At 50.6% G+C, this 13276-nt stretch overlaps 1 protein-coding gene across 2 annotated transcripts in view; it reads right to left on the bottom strand.

The window, feature by feature from the left end:
- LRP4 (LDL receptor related protein 4) overlaps positions 1–13276 on the bottom strand; it is a 112849-nt gene that overhangs the window by 15080 nt on the left and 84493 nt on the right. Inside the window, exons 14-29 of one of the 2 annotated variants that reach the window (XM_045015926.1) lie at positions 12354–12571; positions 11784–11960; positions 10582–10707; positions 9584–9792; positions 8828–8909; positions 8073–8178; positions 6720–6921; positions 6198–6387; positions 5812–5943; positions 4914–5054; positions 3776–3862; positions 3388–3559; positions 3127–3289; positions 2624–2849; positions 1074–1377; positions 344–562 (exon numbers count right to left, since the gene is read on the bottom strand). In XM_045015926.1, coding sequence (XP_044871861.1) covers positions 344–562; positions 1074–1377; positions 2624–2849; positions 3127–3289; positions 3388–3559; positions 3776–3862; positions 4914–5054; positions 5812–5943; positions 6198–6387; positions 6720–6921; positions 8073–8178; positions 8828–8909; positions 9584–9792; positions 10582–10707; positions 11784–11960; positions 12354–12571 — 2754 coding nt within the window. The remainder of the gene's footprint in view (positions 1–343; positions 563–1073; positions 1378–2623; positions 2850–3126; positions 3290–3387; positions 3560–3775; positions 3863–4913; positions 5055–5811; positions 5944–6197; positions 6388–6719; positions 6922–8072; positions 8179–8827; positions 8910–9583; positions 9793–10581; positions 10708–11783; positions 11961–12353; positions 12572–13276) is intronic. The other variant, XM_045015927.1, reaches the window with a different exon arrangement.

The following is a 13276-nucleotide window of genomic DNA, read 5'->3' as shown; positions in this document are numbered from 1 at the left end:
GGAGGAGGCAGAGGGACAGGTTTGAGACTTTGCATTATTAAGTCCACTAAAAAGCTTTACTTGTGGTCTAAAACAGCTGAGTCTACATTTTTCACTAAAAGTTCCAGTTTTGTTCATTTATCGCACCCCATTTTCCCAATCTTGGCCCCCATCACGCCCAGCTAGACCTAACTCTTCCCCAGTCGCTAACATCATCCCACTCCATGCACAGGCAGCCCAGTCTCTGGAAACCTGCCAGACTCAGACCACACATCCATCCTTTCTCACAGATCTCCCTCCCACTGAACTGGCCTTGTACAACCCAACCTCCCCCATCTTCCCCTCCACTTCGCCCTAGACCTACCCCTTCTTGGGAAAGGCAGCAATTGCTCGGGGTTCATCCAGGCTGTTATTAATAAGCACTTTTCTGCAGCTGCCATCCAGTCTGGCCACTTCAATGGTGTTGCGACCTGTATCCGTCCAGTATAGGTTCCTGGAAACCCAGTCCACTGCCAAGCCATCTGTCGTCTTCAGCCCGTGACCAATGACCGTCTCCATGCTGCTGCCATTCAGGTCTGCCCGCCTGGGGGAATCAGTGCCAAATAGGATAAGGCATAAGAGGGCTCCTCATGATACTTCAAGTCTCCTTGTGCCATTCTTCTCTATCAATGGGACCACCAGACCCTACCCCCAGTTACTATGAAGACTCCAACAATTAGTTCAGTAACACAAACTGCTCTCTGTGCTGTCGGCAAGTATCATAAGAACATAAGAATGTAAGAATGGCCCTACTGGATCAGACTAAAGGTCCATCTAGCCCAGAATCCTGTCTTCTTTGTTTTAAACCTGCTGCCTATTAATTTCATTTGGTGACCCCTAGTTCTTGTGTTATGAGAAGTAGTAAACAACACTTCCTTATCTACTTTCTCTACACCAGTCATGATTTTTCTGCACCATTACTACATTCCCAGCCCTTTAGGCAGGAACCACCTCCACCTACTGGAAAAGTCTAATCTATAAGAGCAGCCAACAATGCAAAAAAACTCAGCCTGAGAGGCTGGGTGCCCAGCAGCCACTTACCCCTGGGCACCTACCTGATGACATCAAGGAAGACATCTGTGTAGTAAATCTTGCCATCCACGCTATCATAGTCCAGAGAGATGACATTGTTTAGCTCTGGGACAGGGACATGCACATCAGTGTGATCATTTGTGTCCAGTGAGATGCGTCGGATGGAGCCACGGCTGGAGAAGAGCAGATAGGTCTCTGGAGAGGGGTCACAGGTCTGCTCATCGCTCTTCAGCTGGATGCCGGTGGGGCAGGCACAGGAGAAGCCAGCAGGGTGGGGCAGGCAGAGGTGGGAGCAGCCACCATTCCTTATGCTGCACTTGTTAAAGCCTTTGGGAAAAAGGGAGAGGAAAAATCAGCCTGACTCCATGTTTCCAGAGACCTAAGCCTTCCATCTCTTTACAGGGCATGAACACACAATTCACTGGCAGCTGATTTCATTCCAACCACATCCTTCCTAGGACTAGATTGTAGGTCACCACAAAGGGACATTTACCCAAAGATTCAACTGTGCTCTGCAGGGGTCAGTGGATGTGGGGGTCCAGTACGGATAGCCCCCTGGCCTGTACCCCTCGATATCAGAATTTCCCAATGGAAGAAACAGCAAACAGCTGGTTTCCATTGGCTGGCTGAGGATCATGTGATTCCAGTTTAGCTCTGCTATTTGCAATAGCAGCAACAAGACCCTAGCTGGGAAGAGTGCAGGAGTGGCATAATAAGCCACCCCTAGCCAGTCTGGCCCAGGAGTTTCCATTCTAAGTTAGACACATGCAGCAGGGGTGCTAGGGAGGTCCACATTAAGCTAATGGCTTCTTAGTGAGTTTGCATATTTAGTTTTAACATGGGAGTAGTCAGACTTTTTTAATTAATAAATCTATATACATTTAGTGTAAGGGAGGAAAGTCCACCAGAAGCAAGGGGGAAGGCAAAAGGTATGAGACAAGGGCGATGTCAGGGCTGGAGCAAACATGAGGGAGTGGGACTGGGATGCTGACCAAAAGCAGCACGTCTTGAGGAGGGAGTGGGGTTGCATAGTATTAGGGAGGATGTTCCAGTCATGTGAGAAGAGGCCAAGAGCTGCCTGTAGGAGAAGGTAAGGAGGCACATTCCAGTGAGCGAAGCCAGCAGAGTGAGGGAACAGTGAGAATGGGAAATGAACTGGAGACAGGGAATGGTTGTGCAGGCCCCAGAAGGGTAGCGTAAGGAATTTTACACTGCCAAGGAGACATTGGAGGAAGAGGAGGTGATGAAAGCAGCAGTTTAGCAGCAGTTGAGTATTTGCAGTGTCTGAGAATGGGCTGGACTGAGTGACAGCCTCAATGTAAGGAGAGCAGGGAAAGCAGAAGTCAAAAATGACACCAAGACTGTGCAGCTGGGTAACTGGGTGGATGATGGAAACAGTCAATTACTGTGGGAGGGGTTTGGGGAAGGGACTGAGGTCGGAGAAGGAATTTTTCAGCCCTGCATGATCTCCCACTGAAACACCAGAAGATCCACTCAGTTACAGCTTCCAGAGGCCCCTCTAGTCATAAAGGCCTGATGATGCTCCTGGCTCCAAGGCAGCCTGGAAACTCACCAAGTGGTCGTGTCCTGTCAACAGCTTGAATGTCCATCAGGCCAGGCAGGTTTGCCCTCACCAGGATGACGTTGGCACCAGTGTCCTTGTCAGCCCTGTGAATGCTGCGGGTTTGCCAGTCAGTCCAGTAGATGTATGAGTCCAGTAGGGTGAGACCATAGGGATGCTGCACTGGGGACAGCAGGGTGTGGCGATTTGCACCATTTAGGTCTGCAGCCTCAATGCGCTAGAGAAGGGGCAAGAAGGAACGCCCTGCTCAGTCCTTTCTCTTAGATAATGTCCTGAGCAAAGACAAGCATGCGTGAAGCTGGGACTGGAGTCCAAGCAAGCAACATGGCTCTGGTCCACCATCCCCAACAGCCCAAGCCCAAAGGAAGCCTCAGAGTACTTCCACACAGTCCCTTTCTCTTCTGACACCTTACCCAGGGGCTTCAGAAACAGTCTCTAGGATACCACGGCTCCAATGTTAATCCCATAGGAATCAATGAAGAGAAGACACCAACCTCTGTGTGCGCATCAGCCCACAGCAGCTGCGATCCAGCCTTATCCACTGCCAGCCCATTGGGCCAGCCCAGGTTGTTACTGATCAGCACCAGGCGTCCGGAGCCATCCATGCCAGAGCGCTCCAGCTTGGCATTCTCACCCCAATCTGTCCAGTACATGTATCTAGGGAAAAGGGAAAGCCAAGAACACATCAGAGAAACAGCAAAGAGGTTAATGCCTCCAGGCCTCCTCCCTCAAGACAGTCCCCTGCCAGCACTAACCCCATCTCGTGATACAATGCAATTGCTCTTGGGCTGTCCAAGTTCTGCCAGACCAAAACCTTCCTCATTGATCCATCCAGGTTGCCCACTTCAATCCGATTGGTTCCCGTGTCTGTCCAATATACCTTGCGGCCAACAGCATCCACTGCCAGCCCATCTGTGGTCAGCAGACCTGAGAAACCAGAATTGTACCAAGGTAACTTCTCATCCTTCAACACCGATCAGATAACCCAGGGGATTACCCCTGCTCACCACTCAAGTCTGGGAGTGCTCCCCCTACAATACCTACAGGACTTCCACCTCTGACCTCTCTAGAGCCGGAAACCCAAGGAATCCCCCTCCAGGCTGCCACAAGAAGACATGGTGCACTCTGCAAAGCATCCCTCACCTGTGGTGATGATGTCCTCATACTGTGAGCCATCCAGGGCAGCCCTGCTGATTTTCCGCAGCGTGCTATCTGACCAGTAAACCTTTCCTGGTAGGGAAATAGGAAAAATTAAAAATCAGCAAACTCCTTCAAATAGCCCCAGGCCTCCTTGAGATTATAGGCACCTGAATTACTCTGAAGAGCAGCAGGGTCATGCAATCCAGTGGGCTGTCAGTGTCCAGCACCACAGGACACAGAGCCACAGTAATTCAGTTAAAGGGACAGGAAAGCCACAGCTCCTCCAGCTCCAGCCTCTCCCAGAGGGAGGTACCATAGTGAATGGTGAGGAGCACTGCCTCTGGGGAGCTCCCAGCTGCTCTTGAAAGGGTCCCTGTACAGAACAATGCAGTTTATTATTTAAAATGTTACTGATCAATAGTGTAATCAGACCCATGTCTGGTTTTCAGGAGGGTCCCAAAGGACAAGAGTCAGACATTCTAACCCACCACACAAAATGGGGTTCAACCCAGACATATAATGCCAGATACACAGGCCAGGTCAATCCTCAAACTTTAAGTCAAACCAGTTACATTGCTCAGGGGTGTGAAAAATCTGCAGCCCTGAGCAACAGACAGAATTCTTCTGTTAACTGAGCTACTGCGCCTCTCAGCAAGGTTGGTTACCTATGCCGATGGGAGAACCCCTCCCATCACTGTAGTGAGTGTCTACACTTGAAATGCTACAGCAGCGCAGTTGCAGCTGTGCTGCTGTAGCATTTCGAGTGTACACAAGCCCTTAGTGTAAACCAATAGCCACCAGCCCAGCTCTCTTTACATTAACAAGACTTAGATAGGAGAGCAAATTATTTAAATTCAGACTATGTGAGCCTGTCTCAGTGGACCAGGCAGCTTATTCCAGCTAGTTGGGGTTTTAGCCCTGCATGTCAGCCAGCTGGAGCCTGTCTTAGAATCACAACAGTGGTGAAGGAAGGGAATCTATGCAGCATGCACTGGAGAAACAGGAGCCTACATCTGTCCACCTTTATGACACTGAGTGAACCACTGGCAGTGCCTTCCCTCGGAGAGAGACCGCCAATTGAGAGCTGCAGCCCTGCAATAACCAGTGTTGAATGTGGTTAGATATAAAAGGCAGTTCAGACCTTCCTGGGGATCCACCCCAATGGCAATGGTGTTTTTCATAGTGACATTGACTGAGACAACGACGTCTGCAAAATACGGGATATCCAAGGAGACCATGCGGATGTCCGTCCTTCTGGCAAAGATCAGGAAGCTGGTCATCCCTGCAGAAAGTTGAGGATAGACCAACAGTGTCAGTGAAGGGCAGGGAGAAGGTCAAGCCAATTGTCCCTGGGGCACAGTCTGCTGAATCATATCCTTGAGCCACCCAAGAGACAGCTTCAGCCTTTAGGGAGAAGGGAAGGTCTTAGATCTGAAATACCACAAGCAGAAAGACTCTCCCACTCCACTGAATAACACAGAACAGTTCTCTAGTTACCTGTGGGGTGGGAAGGGGAAGCCCTCATATTAGTGTTAATTGTGGGGGAATGGAAACCAGTTTTCCTATTGAGGTGAACAAGATGGGACCCAGGCAGAGTTATTGCTTCAAAGGCCTGAAGCCAAGACTCTTCATGGTACTGAAAGGGAAGGTGGCTGTGAGGGGAGGAGTAGGCTCTACTCAGCAGTACTATAAAGTACAGCATCATTCCAGGAAGGGGCTGAGCCCACTTCAAACTCAAGACAGATCTATGGGAGAGACTGACATACAGATGAACCATATGGCATCACGTTGGTGAAGTTTTCCTTTTGGACAATTTAATCTCCCCACACCCCTCCCAGGGCACCCTAAGCCAATCCACAGACTTTTACCACCAGTCCTGAGGGCAGAAGCACTACATGGGCTTCTCAAGGGGCCGAGGATGGTGGAGTCACACCCAAGTCCCCTGAGGAGTGGGTTTCAGTAACTTGTGCCAAGGGGCCAGGAGTGGAACGTGGAGCCTGAGATCCAACTGCAGTGAGAACCCTACAGAGGAAACTTACCAGATGAGCAGGTCTTGCCATCAGCTTGGAGGTTGATACCAGTGGGGCAGGTACAGCTATAACCTTTAGGGAGAGGAGCCAGAAGGCACAGGTGGCTGCAGCCACCATTATTAACTCCACATGCTGTGCGTACTGGAGGAGGGAACAGGAGAAAACCATGAGGCACAGGCACACACCTGAGAGCTCAGTGTTAGGTTCGTGGAGGGATGGTCACTATCAAAGTTGGCAACAGCTATAGAAATGCAGGCTGGGGGTATGGGAGCACACTCTCTTTAAGAGGCCAATAGGGATTTTTTTACACACACTCACTCACTCGCCAGATGTGCAGGGCAGCAGAAGCCTGGGTGAGTTCAGAGCTCCCCATGAGGGTGAGGCTGACTCTGTACCTGTACGTCTGTGCCGGTGGAAAACATGGATGTCCATGAGGTTCTCCAAGTTATCCTGCAGTGTTTCACGAGCCTGCCCCGTCCTCCTGTCTGCACTCTGGATGCTCTTGGCCTGCCAGTCTGTCCAGTAGATCCGCTCACCATAAAGAGTAAGTCCAAATGGGTGGGGCAGATTGCTTCCAATCAGCACCTGTCAGCCCCCAAAACAAAAGTCCTCAGGAAATCACATGGTGGTGCTTCCACCCACGCCTTCAATCATCCCCTAGAATGGATGGGGCTTGGAGAACAACAAAGGTGATATGTAAATGGCCTGGTAGCATCAAGGTGGGAAACGTTGGTGTGGGAGAGGTGGCTGCCCACATACTTTGCACTCATAAACGGGGCTCTTTTCTCTCTGTACAAGTAGCTGACAATGTCTTGATTTGGGAACTTTACTTCCATTTGGCCCATGCCGTTCTTTCCTGCCAGCACTTTGCCCTCTAGGATAGGCACTCAGCATCCCAGCCTCCCCTTCCCTCTTACCTTTCTCTCACTGCCATCCAGGTTGGCATACTCAATGGTCTTCATGCCAGCATCCGCCCAATACAGGCGCTGAGACTCGTAGTCAATGGCCAACCCATTGGGCCAAGTCAGATTGGAGGAGATGATCACCAGGCGGCTGGAGGCATCCATACCGGCACGCTCAATCTTCGGGCTGACTCCCCAATCAGTCCAGTACATGAACCTGAACACAGGGCCCAAAGGGAAGTGAGCACCTGCACTCCTACTCCTGCTCCCACAGATGCTCACCATTAGCCAGAGAAGTCAAGTGTCTTGGTGCCTTCAGCAGCCAGAGGGAAACAGTGTCAGGCTAACATGATCTGTACTTCCATCCCTAGAGCCCTGCCACCTTTTTATACACATTGTCCTGGTCCAGAATTCATAGCCCCTCCTCTGCCAAGAACCTGGCAAGGAGGAGAGAGAGAGTAAGACTGAAAGAGGATGCAGAAGCAAGTTGGCTTATTGTTGCCTTAAGATATTTCTTAAGTGTCTTCAAATCCCTGCAATCATGAGAGGGAAGCAGAGCTGCTCTGCATCAGCCTCCCAGTAAACACCAAAGAAGAGAACGGTGCAGATTTATTCCAGCCTTCCAACACTTGGGAAGCAAGAGCTGCTGGGCTTGTGCCCAGCCACCCAACCTAGTCTGATGCTTGGCTCTGCAAGGTCCTGTGGCTCAAAGGCAGAAGCTTTTATTACAATTCACTTCCTACAAACATGCTATTTTGAGATTTTCTTTCTGTGGGAAAATGAAACCTTGGAGACACACTCACTGGATATGATATTCCTGGGCCCATTGATTCTGCAGCTCACTTGGGACCAAAAATGTTTGCACTAATTTAGTTGGTGATATGCCACTGTAATTCACTTCTGTCTTCAGATTAACCTAATGGCCAAGCAGATAGCAGGGCCCTCACAAGAACTCAGCATCAACATGGAATGAAGAAAACACTAAATAAATTAATAAATAAATAACTACATAAAAGCCCTCATTCTCTTCTCAAACTTATTTTACACTAGTGTAACTATATGGACTTCAGTGGATTACTCCTGATTTATACTGTGTGAGTGGGATGAGGCCCAAAATAACAGCTATCACTCTGACAGCTTGTTCTAGAAGTCCCTGCTGCTTGTCTTGTCAATGCCATCAGCATCCACAAGTCAGGCACTTCTTTTCAGACTTTGGTAGACCTGTTATGGAGGCCTTTCTAGGTGTGGGTCTCTCTAAAGCCACAAGGTGTCCAATAGAAGGGCAATGGCACAATGAATCAAACCCAAACAATTCAGAGAGAGACAGAATTTATTGCCATGTAATCCCAAGAGGAAAGAAGTTCTCACCCTCCAACAGGATCCACCACAATATCTCGTGGTCTATCTAGGTTCTCCCAGATCAGTACAGTCCTCATGGTCCCATCTGTGTTGGAGACCTCTATCCGGTCTGTTCCTACAGAGATCAGGAGAGGAGGGGAGAGAGAAGGAGAGAAAGATCAAAGACCTCTGGAACCACAGGAGACAGAAGAAACTAACATTGATACAGTGATTCAGTTTCCCTGCCTGCCATCCTCTCACCTGACCTGGGAGGCCTAAAGTGAGTGTGGAACAGATTTACTCAGCAGAGAGCTCTCACGTTCAACTTCCCAAACCCAGCAACTGCTGAAACCTGGTGCAGCTGGTAGGAAGTGCTCTACCAGATCATCACAGGCATCTGGCTAGGCCCCAGAGGATGTCTAGGGGGATACCTTCCTGACATACCTCAGAACTCTAATTCTCTGGCAGAAATATCCTCCAGATTCTAACCATTCTGTCCTGAGGTACGTGGTTGGAAAACTCAAGTGAGAGCCCTTTGCAGCGAGCATCTGTGGTCCTCGGACATACACATTCCTGCAGACATCAGCAATGGGGTTAGAGCCCCAGTAGAAGTAACACAGGAAGCCAAGTTGGTTCCTGCTTCATTAGAAAGATGGGGAAGGAGAACCCATGTTTGCCAAACGGAGAAAGACAAAATTGAAACAGATCAGGCTGCCAAACTAATACTGAGTTTTTATGAACAGGGAAGAAGATTACACCCTGTAGAGAGCAGAAGACCCCAGTACCTGCATCAGTCCAATACAGCTTGTTGGTGACCCAATCGATAGCCAGTCCAGCTGGGCTTTCCAAGCTGGTATCCACCACAACCTGAGCAAGAACCAAAACAAAGGTCACCAAACAAGAAACTCCCTTGAGAAGAGTCCTTGAGTCTGGCTCTCCGCCTGTCCACTGCCAGCAACACAAACAACTCAGGCTAGCAAAATCCAAGCAGGAAAGATCCACATGAGAAAAAGTGTCGAGGACTTCAGAATTCAAACATGTCAGTTAAAGAATGGCTGTTGGACACCTCATTTTCTACCTTTATTTCATTCCCCGACTGCCAAACTCTTGAGCTCTGACAATGGCAGCCTGAGCATGAGCCAAAGGGGATGCCCAGAAAGTAACTCACAGTCCCTGCTGAGCCAGGGAAAAGGGGATTTAGAACCTTGTTCGTTTGTGTTTTATTAAGACTCTGCCTGTGAAAAATCTAAGCCGGAGCTGGGGATTTACAAATCAATGTTCTCTCTTGCCCTAACTGCAGGGAGTCCCAGACAAGGCACACACAGCACACACAAGGGTCTAAGAGCTCACCTTGGATCACCAGTGATTAACACGAGTCAAAACTAATGTGGTTATGGACAGGACCAGGGCAGCAGACCCCCAGAAGGCTGATACGGCCCCAATGGTTCATACAGAAACCTCAAGCCAGATTCACAACACAGAAGGCTGAGATCCCCAGAAGCTGCTTGGCCTGGTAACCTCACATCTATAGAATACTGTACCTCCTGGCCTGATCCGTCCCATTTTGCTCTGCTAATAGAGTCGGTGCTGACATCTGTCCAGTAGACATAGTCATCCTTTGAGTCCCAGTCCAGAGCCACAGCACTGCGCACATCAGCCAGGGGGATGACATCATCTGACAGGTCTTCTGTGTCAAAGCTGATCCGACGGATGTCCATCCTTCGGGCAAAAAGCAGGAACTTGTCAAGACCTGATCAAAGGTCGAAAGGTCTTCTTTTAATTTCTCTAAGTTCAACAACATAGTGACAAACACAGACAATTCTCCTGTTACATCGGAGCTCCACTGCATACACACCACTCAATGCTGATTCACAGGCCAGGCCCTCACTGCTGGGAATGGGGTGGGGGTCGGTGGGGGGGAGAACATAGTAATGGGAATCTGTTTCCTGGGGGTGGGAGAGATCACAGTACATGGAACAAGCCCATCAGATCTGGAACCTACATGGAACACAGATCTCACCTACAGCAGGTAGTTTTGCCATCATCTGTGATTCCAGGAAACAAGGGGGCTAATTCTCCTGTAATTGAGCACACTGTAAATCAGGACTAACTCCCCTGCAGTCCTTAGAATTAAGCTATTCATTGTTCACAAAGGCCAAAGGGTGCAATTCAGATGGGAGTTTCCAGGTGACACACCCATTCAGCTGTGGACACACACTATGGCATAAGCACTACCTCAGCTGTAAGCAGGCTAGAATGGATATGCAAAGCAAACATGCATCTTGCACCAACCTGGTGCTCAGTAGGGGGGTGCAAAAGAATGACATGATCTTACAGTAGACCTCCTACAGTTACCCTACCCTCCTCTAAAGGCTTTTTCTGCTGCACCCCTCTCACCCCATGCCTGGAAGTGACACAGCTGCTGCTTACTCAGATTTCTGACCCACTTCTACACATGGGACGCGGGGCTGCGTGAGCACATCTGAGACTGGGAGCATTTGGGACTGTGACATGCAGGCTCCGATCCCACCCCACTTACTCTGAGCACAGGTGTGGCTGCTGGTCTTGCGGAAGCCTGTGGGGCAGGCACAGGTGTAATCCTTGCTGTTTGGCAAGCACAGATGAGTGCAGCCCCCATTGTTGGCCCCACAGCGGTTTTTCCCTGCTCAAATAGCCAAAAACAAAAACAACCACGCATAAGGCAACCAGTAAAGAGAGCAAGAGATATAGCAAGGGTGAGGGCAGGTGGGAAGGGCAGAGAGGGACACGCAGGCACACACACAAGAGCTGGGAAATGTTCTACTTTGGGGTAGCTATTTGGACCTCCTGCCCATTCACGTAGACCAGTCCCGCAGGAACATGGGTACAAACGGCTTGTCTACATAGGAAAGTTATTCTGGAATAGGGTAGGGAGTGAATTTAGAGTTGCGTAACTATTTCAGAATAACTTGTTTGTAGACAAGCCCTAAACTAGTGGTCCCCAAACTTTTTTGGTTGCATTCTCCCCTTTCCTAGTACGCATCCCCCCTGTCAGGAGCTGCAGTTGGGGCTGGGAGCAGGGCCAGTGCTGCAGCTGAAGTCACAGCCGGGAACAGGGGTGCGGTTGAGGTTGGGAGCCGGGGGCCACAATCAGGAGCAGAGCTGTGGCCAGGAACAAGGCCGCAGTCGGAGCTGCAGCTGGGGCCAGGAGCAGGGTTGCGGTCAGAGCTGCGCCGTGGCCAGGAGTGGAACTGCTGTCAGGAGCCCGTGGCTGGGGGTGGGGCCAGAGTGGAGCTGGGAAGCAGAGTGGTGCCAGAGTGGAACTGGGAGCTGAGGGGAGGGGTCTGGGGGGCGCTTCCTCCCTGCCCCCTGAGGGGGCTGGCCCAGGCCCCACTGCACATTCCACCACACTGTCCTAGGGGGGCACACGCCACAGTTTGGGGATCACTGCCCTAAACATTCATGATCAAAAAGCAACTGACCCCCTGCGCCAGCAGAGAGGGGTGGGGGCCTGTGGTACACCCATCCAACAACTGGAGAAAGAGCCTTGAAATAACATCAAACCAAAAGTTGCTGGATGGAGAAATTAGTGCTGGACTCTGGTAGCAGAGGTAAGCTTGGGGTCATGCATGGGCCTCACGGGGGAAGATAGTGAGTAGTGGATAGAACAGTATCCCTGAGTCCCAGGCCTGGACTCTCCCTGCCATATAGAGGCTGGGCAGTGACAGGTCCCCAGCTGGTTGGCTTTCCCCCTGCAGTTACCTGCTGGCTGCCGCTGAGGGTGCAGTGTGTGGATGTCCATGGGGAAGTGGAGCTTGTTGCGGATGATCTCCTGGTTCTTGCCGGTGAATTTGTTGGCACTATTGATGCTCTTGGTGTGCCAGTCTGTCCAGTACAGGCTATCCTCAAACACTGTGATAGCAAAGGGGTGTGGGAGGCCTGCAGCAAGAGTCCAGCACAGACATACAGGTTAATTCAGATCCCAGGAAAGCCAGACTAGCAGAAAAGCAGAGGAAAGCCCCTGAGCCTGTCCCTCTGGGGCGTTCCTGCACACCCAAGGGTCTCTGACCCTGACAGACTCAGCAGAGTCAAATCCAGTGTTCACCAAAAAGAACTTTGCTTCTCTTCAAGGGCTGGTAGGAGAGGGGCAGAGCCTGTCCCCAAGGGATGGGAGAAGTATGGCAGACTCACTCTATGATGGTGTTTGGGGAGTTGGGGGAATGGAAAGTAAATGTAGCAGCCCTCATACAGGTTTCTCCAAAGCTCACTCTGTACTGCTATATCTTTCCTGACGCAGCATAGCTCTCCCCACAGCTGAAGCCTAGTTCTCACCTTGGCTGATAACAGCCTTCCTGTTCCGCCCATCCAAGTCAGCCCTCTCAATGACATGGTGCTTGGCGTCCACCCAGTACATCCGGTGCCCAGCATAGTCAATGGTCAGCCCGTTGGGCCAGAAGAGGTGAGTATCAGCAATGATGCGTCGATTGGAGCCATCCATGCTGGAGTATTCAATGCGAGGTGTGTTGCCCCAATCTGTCCAGTAGATGGTGCTAGAGGAGGGAAGAAGAGGCCTGAAGGCTAGGAAATTGAGGCCCTAAGAATGGCACCAGGCATCACTTCACAGCAAGGGAAAGAACAAGCTGGCTCTGTAACCTCAAGCCATGGGACTGGGTCTCAGTCACAGGGGAAGCGAGAGCAGCCCCAGCCTGCCATGCAACACTCTTTGGATTCAATTTGCAGTGACCCAAGGGAAAGGCAAGCATTTCCCTGGATGCATCCTGGCCTGGAGCCCCCTGCTTTGTAAGGCTCCCTAACCCTGTGGTCAAAGGCAATACTGTGTGCACAGAGGAGGCCCTGGGCCAGGAAATAAGGAGAAGTCTAGATCAAGAATAGGGCCCTCACTGCTCAGTCCCATGTATCTGGAACAATACTTAATTTGTAAAGAAAGAGGTGCCAGGGCTCTAGGGTGACCAGACAACAAGTGTGAAAAATCGGGCCGGGGGGAAAGGAGGGGGGGGGGGTAAATAGGAGTCTACATAAGAAAAAGACCCAAAAATCAGGACCGTCCCTATAAAATCGGGACATCTGGTCACCCTACAGGGCTCAAGCAATCTTTTTACTCTCATAACTGACACAACAAGCCCAGAGATGCCGGGGCTATGAACTTCCAAGCGTACAGGTGTCGGGGTCAGCCCAGGCACAAATTAAGCACTGATTTGGAGGGTTCCTCTAATACAGGAGTTAGTAGAGCCCCA

Source organism: Mauremys mutica, chromosome 4 (genome assembly GCF_020497125.1).
Source record: "Mauremys mutica isolate MM-2020 ecotype Southern chromosome 4, ASM2049712v1, whole genome shotgun sequence".
In the NCBI taxonomy this organism is placed as follows: domain Eukaryota; kingdom Metazoa; phylum Chordata; order Testudines; family Geoemydidae; genus Mauremys; species Mauremys mutica.
The sequence above is the reverse complement of the archived record's forward strand: the minus strand, read 5'-3'. Positions and strand labels throughout refer to the sequence as shown.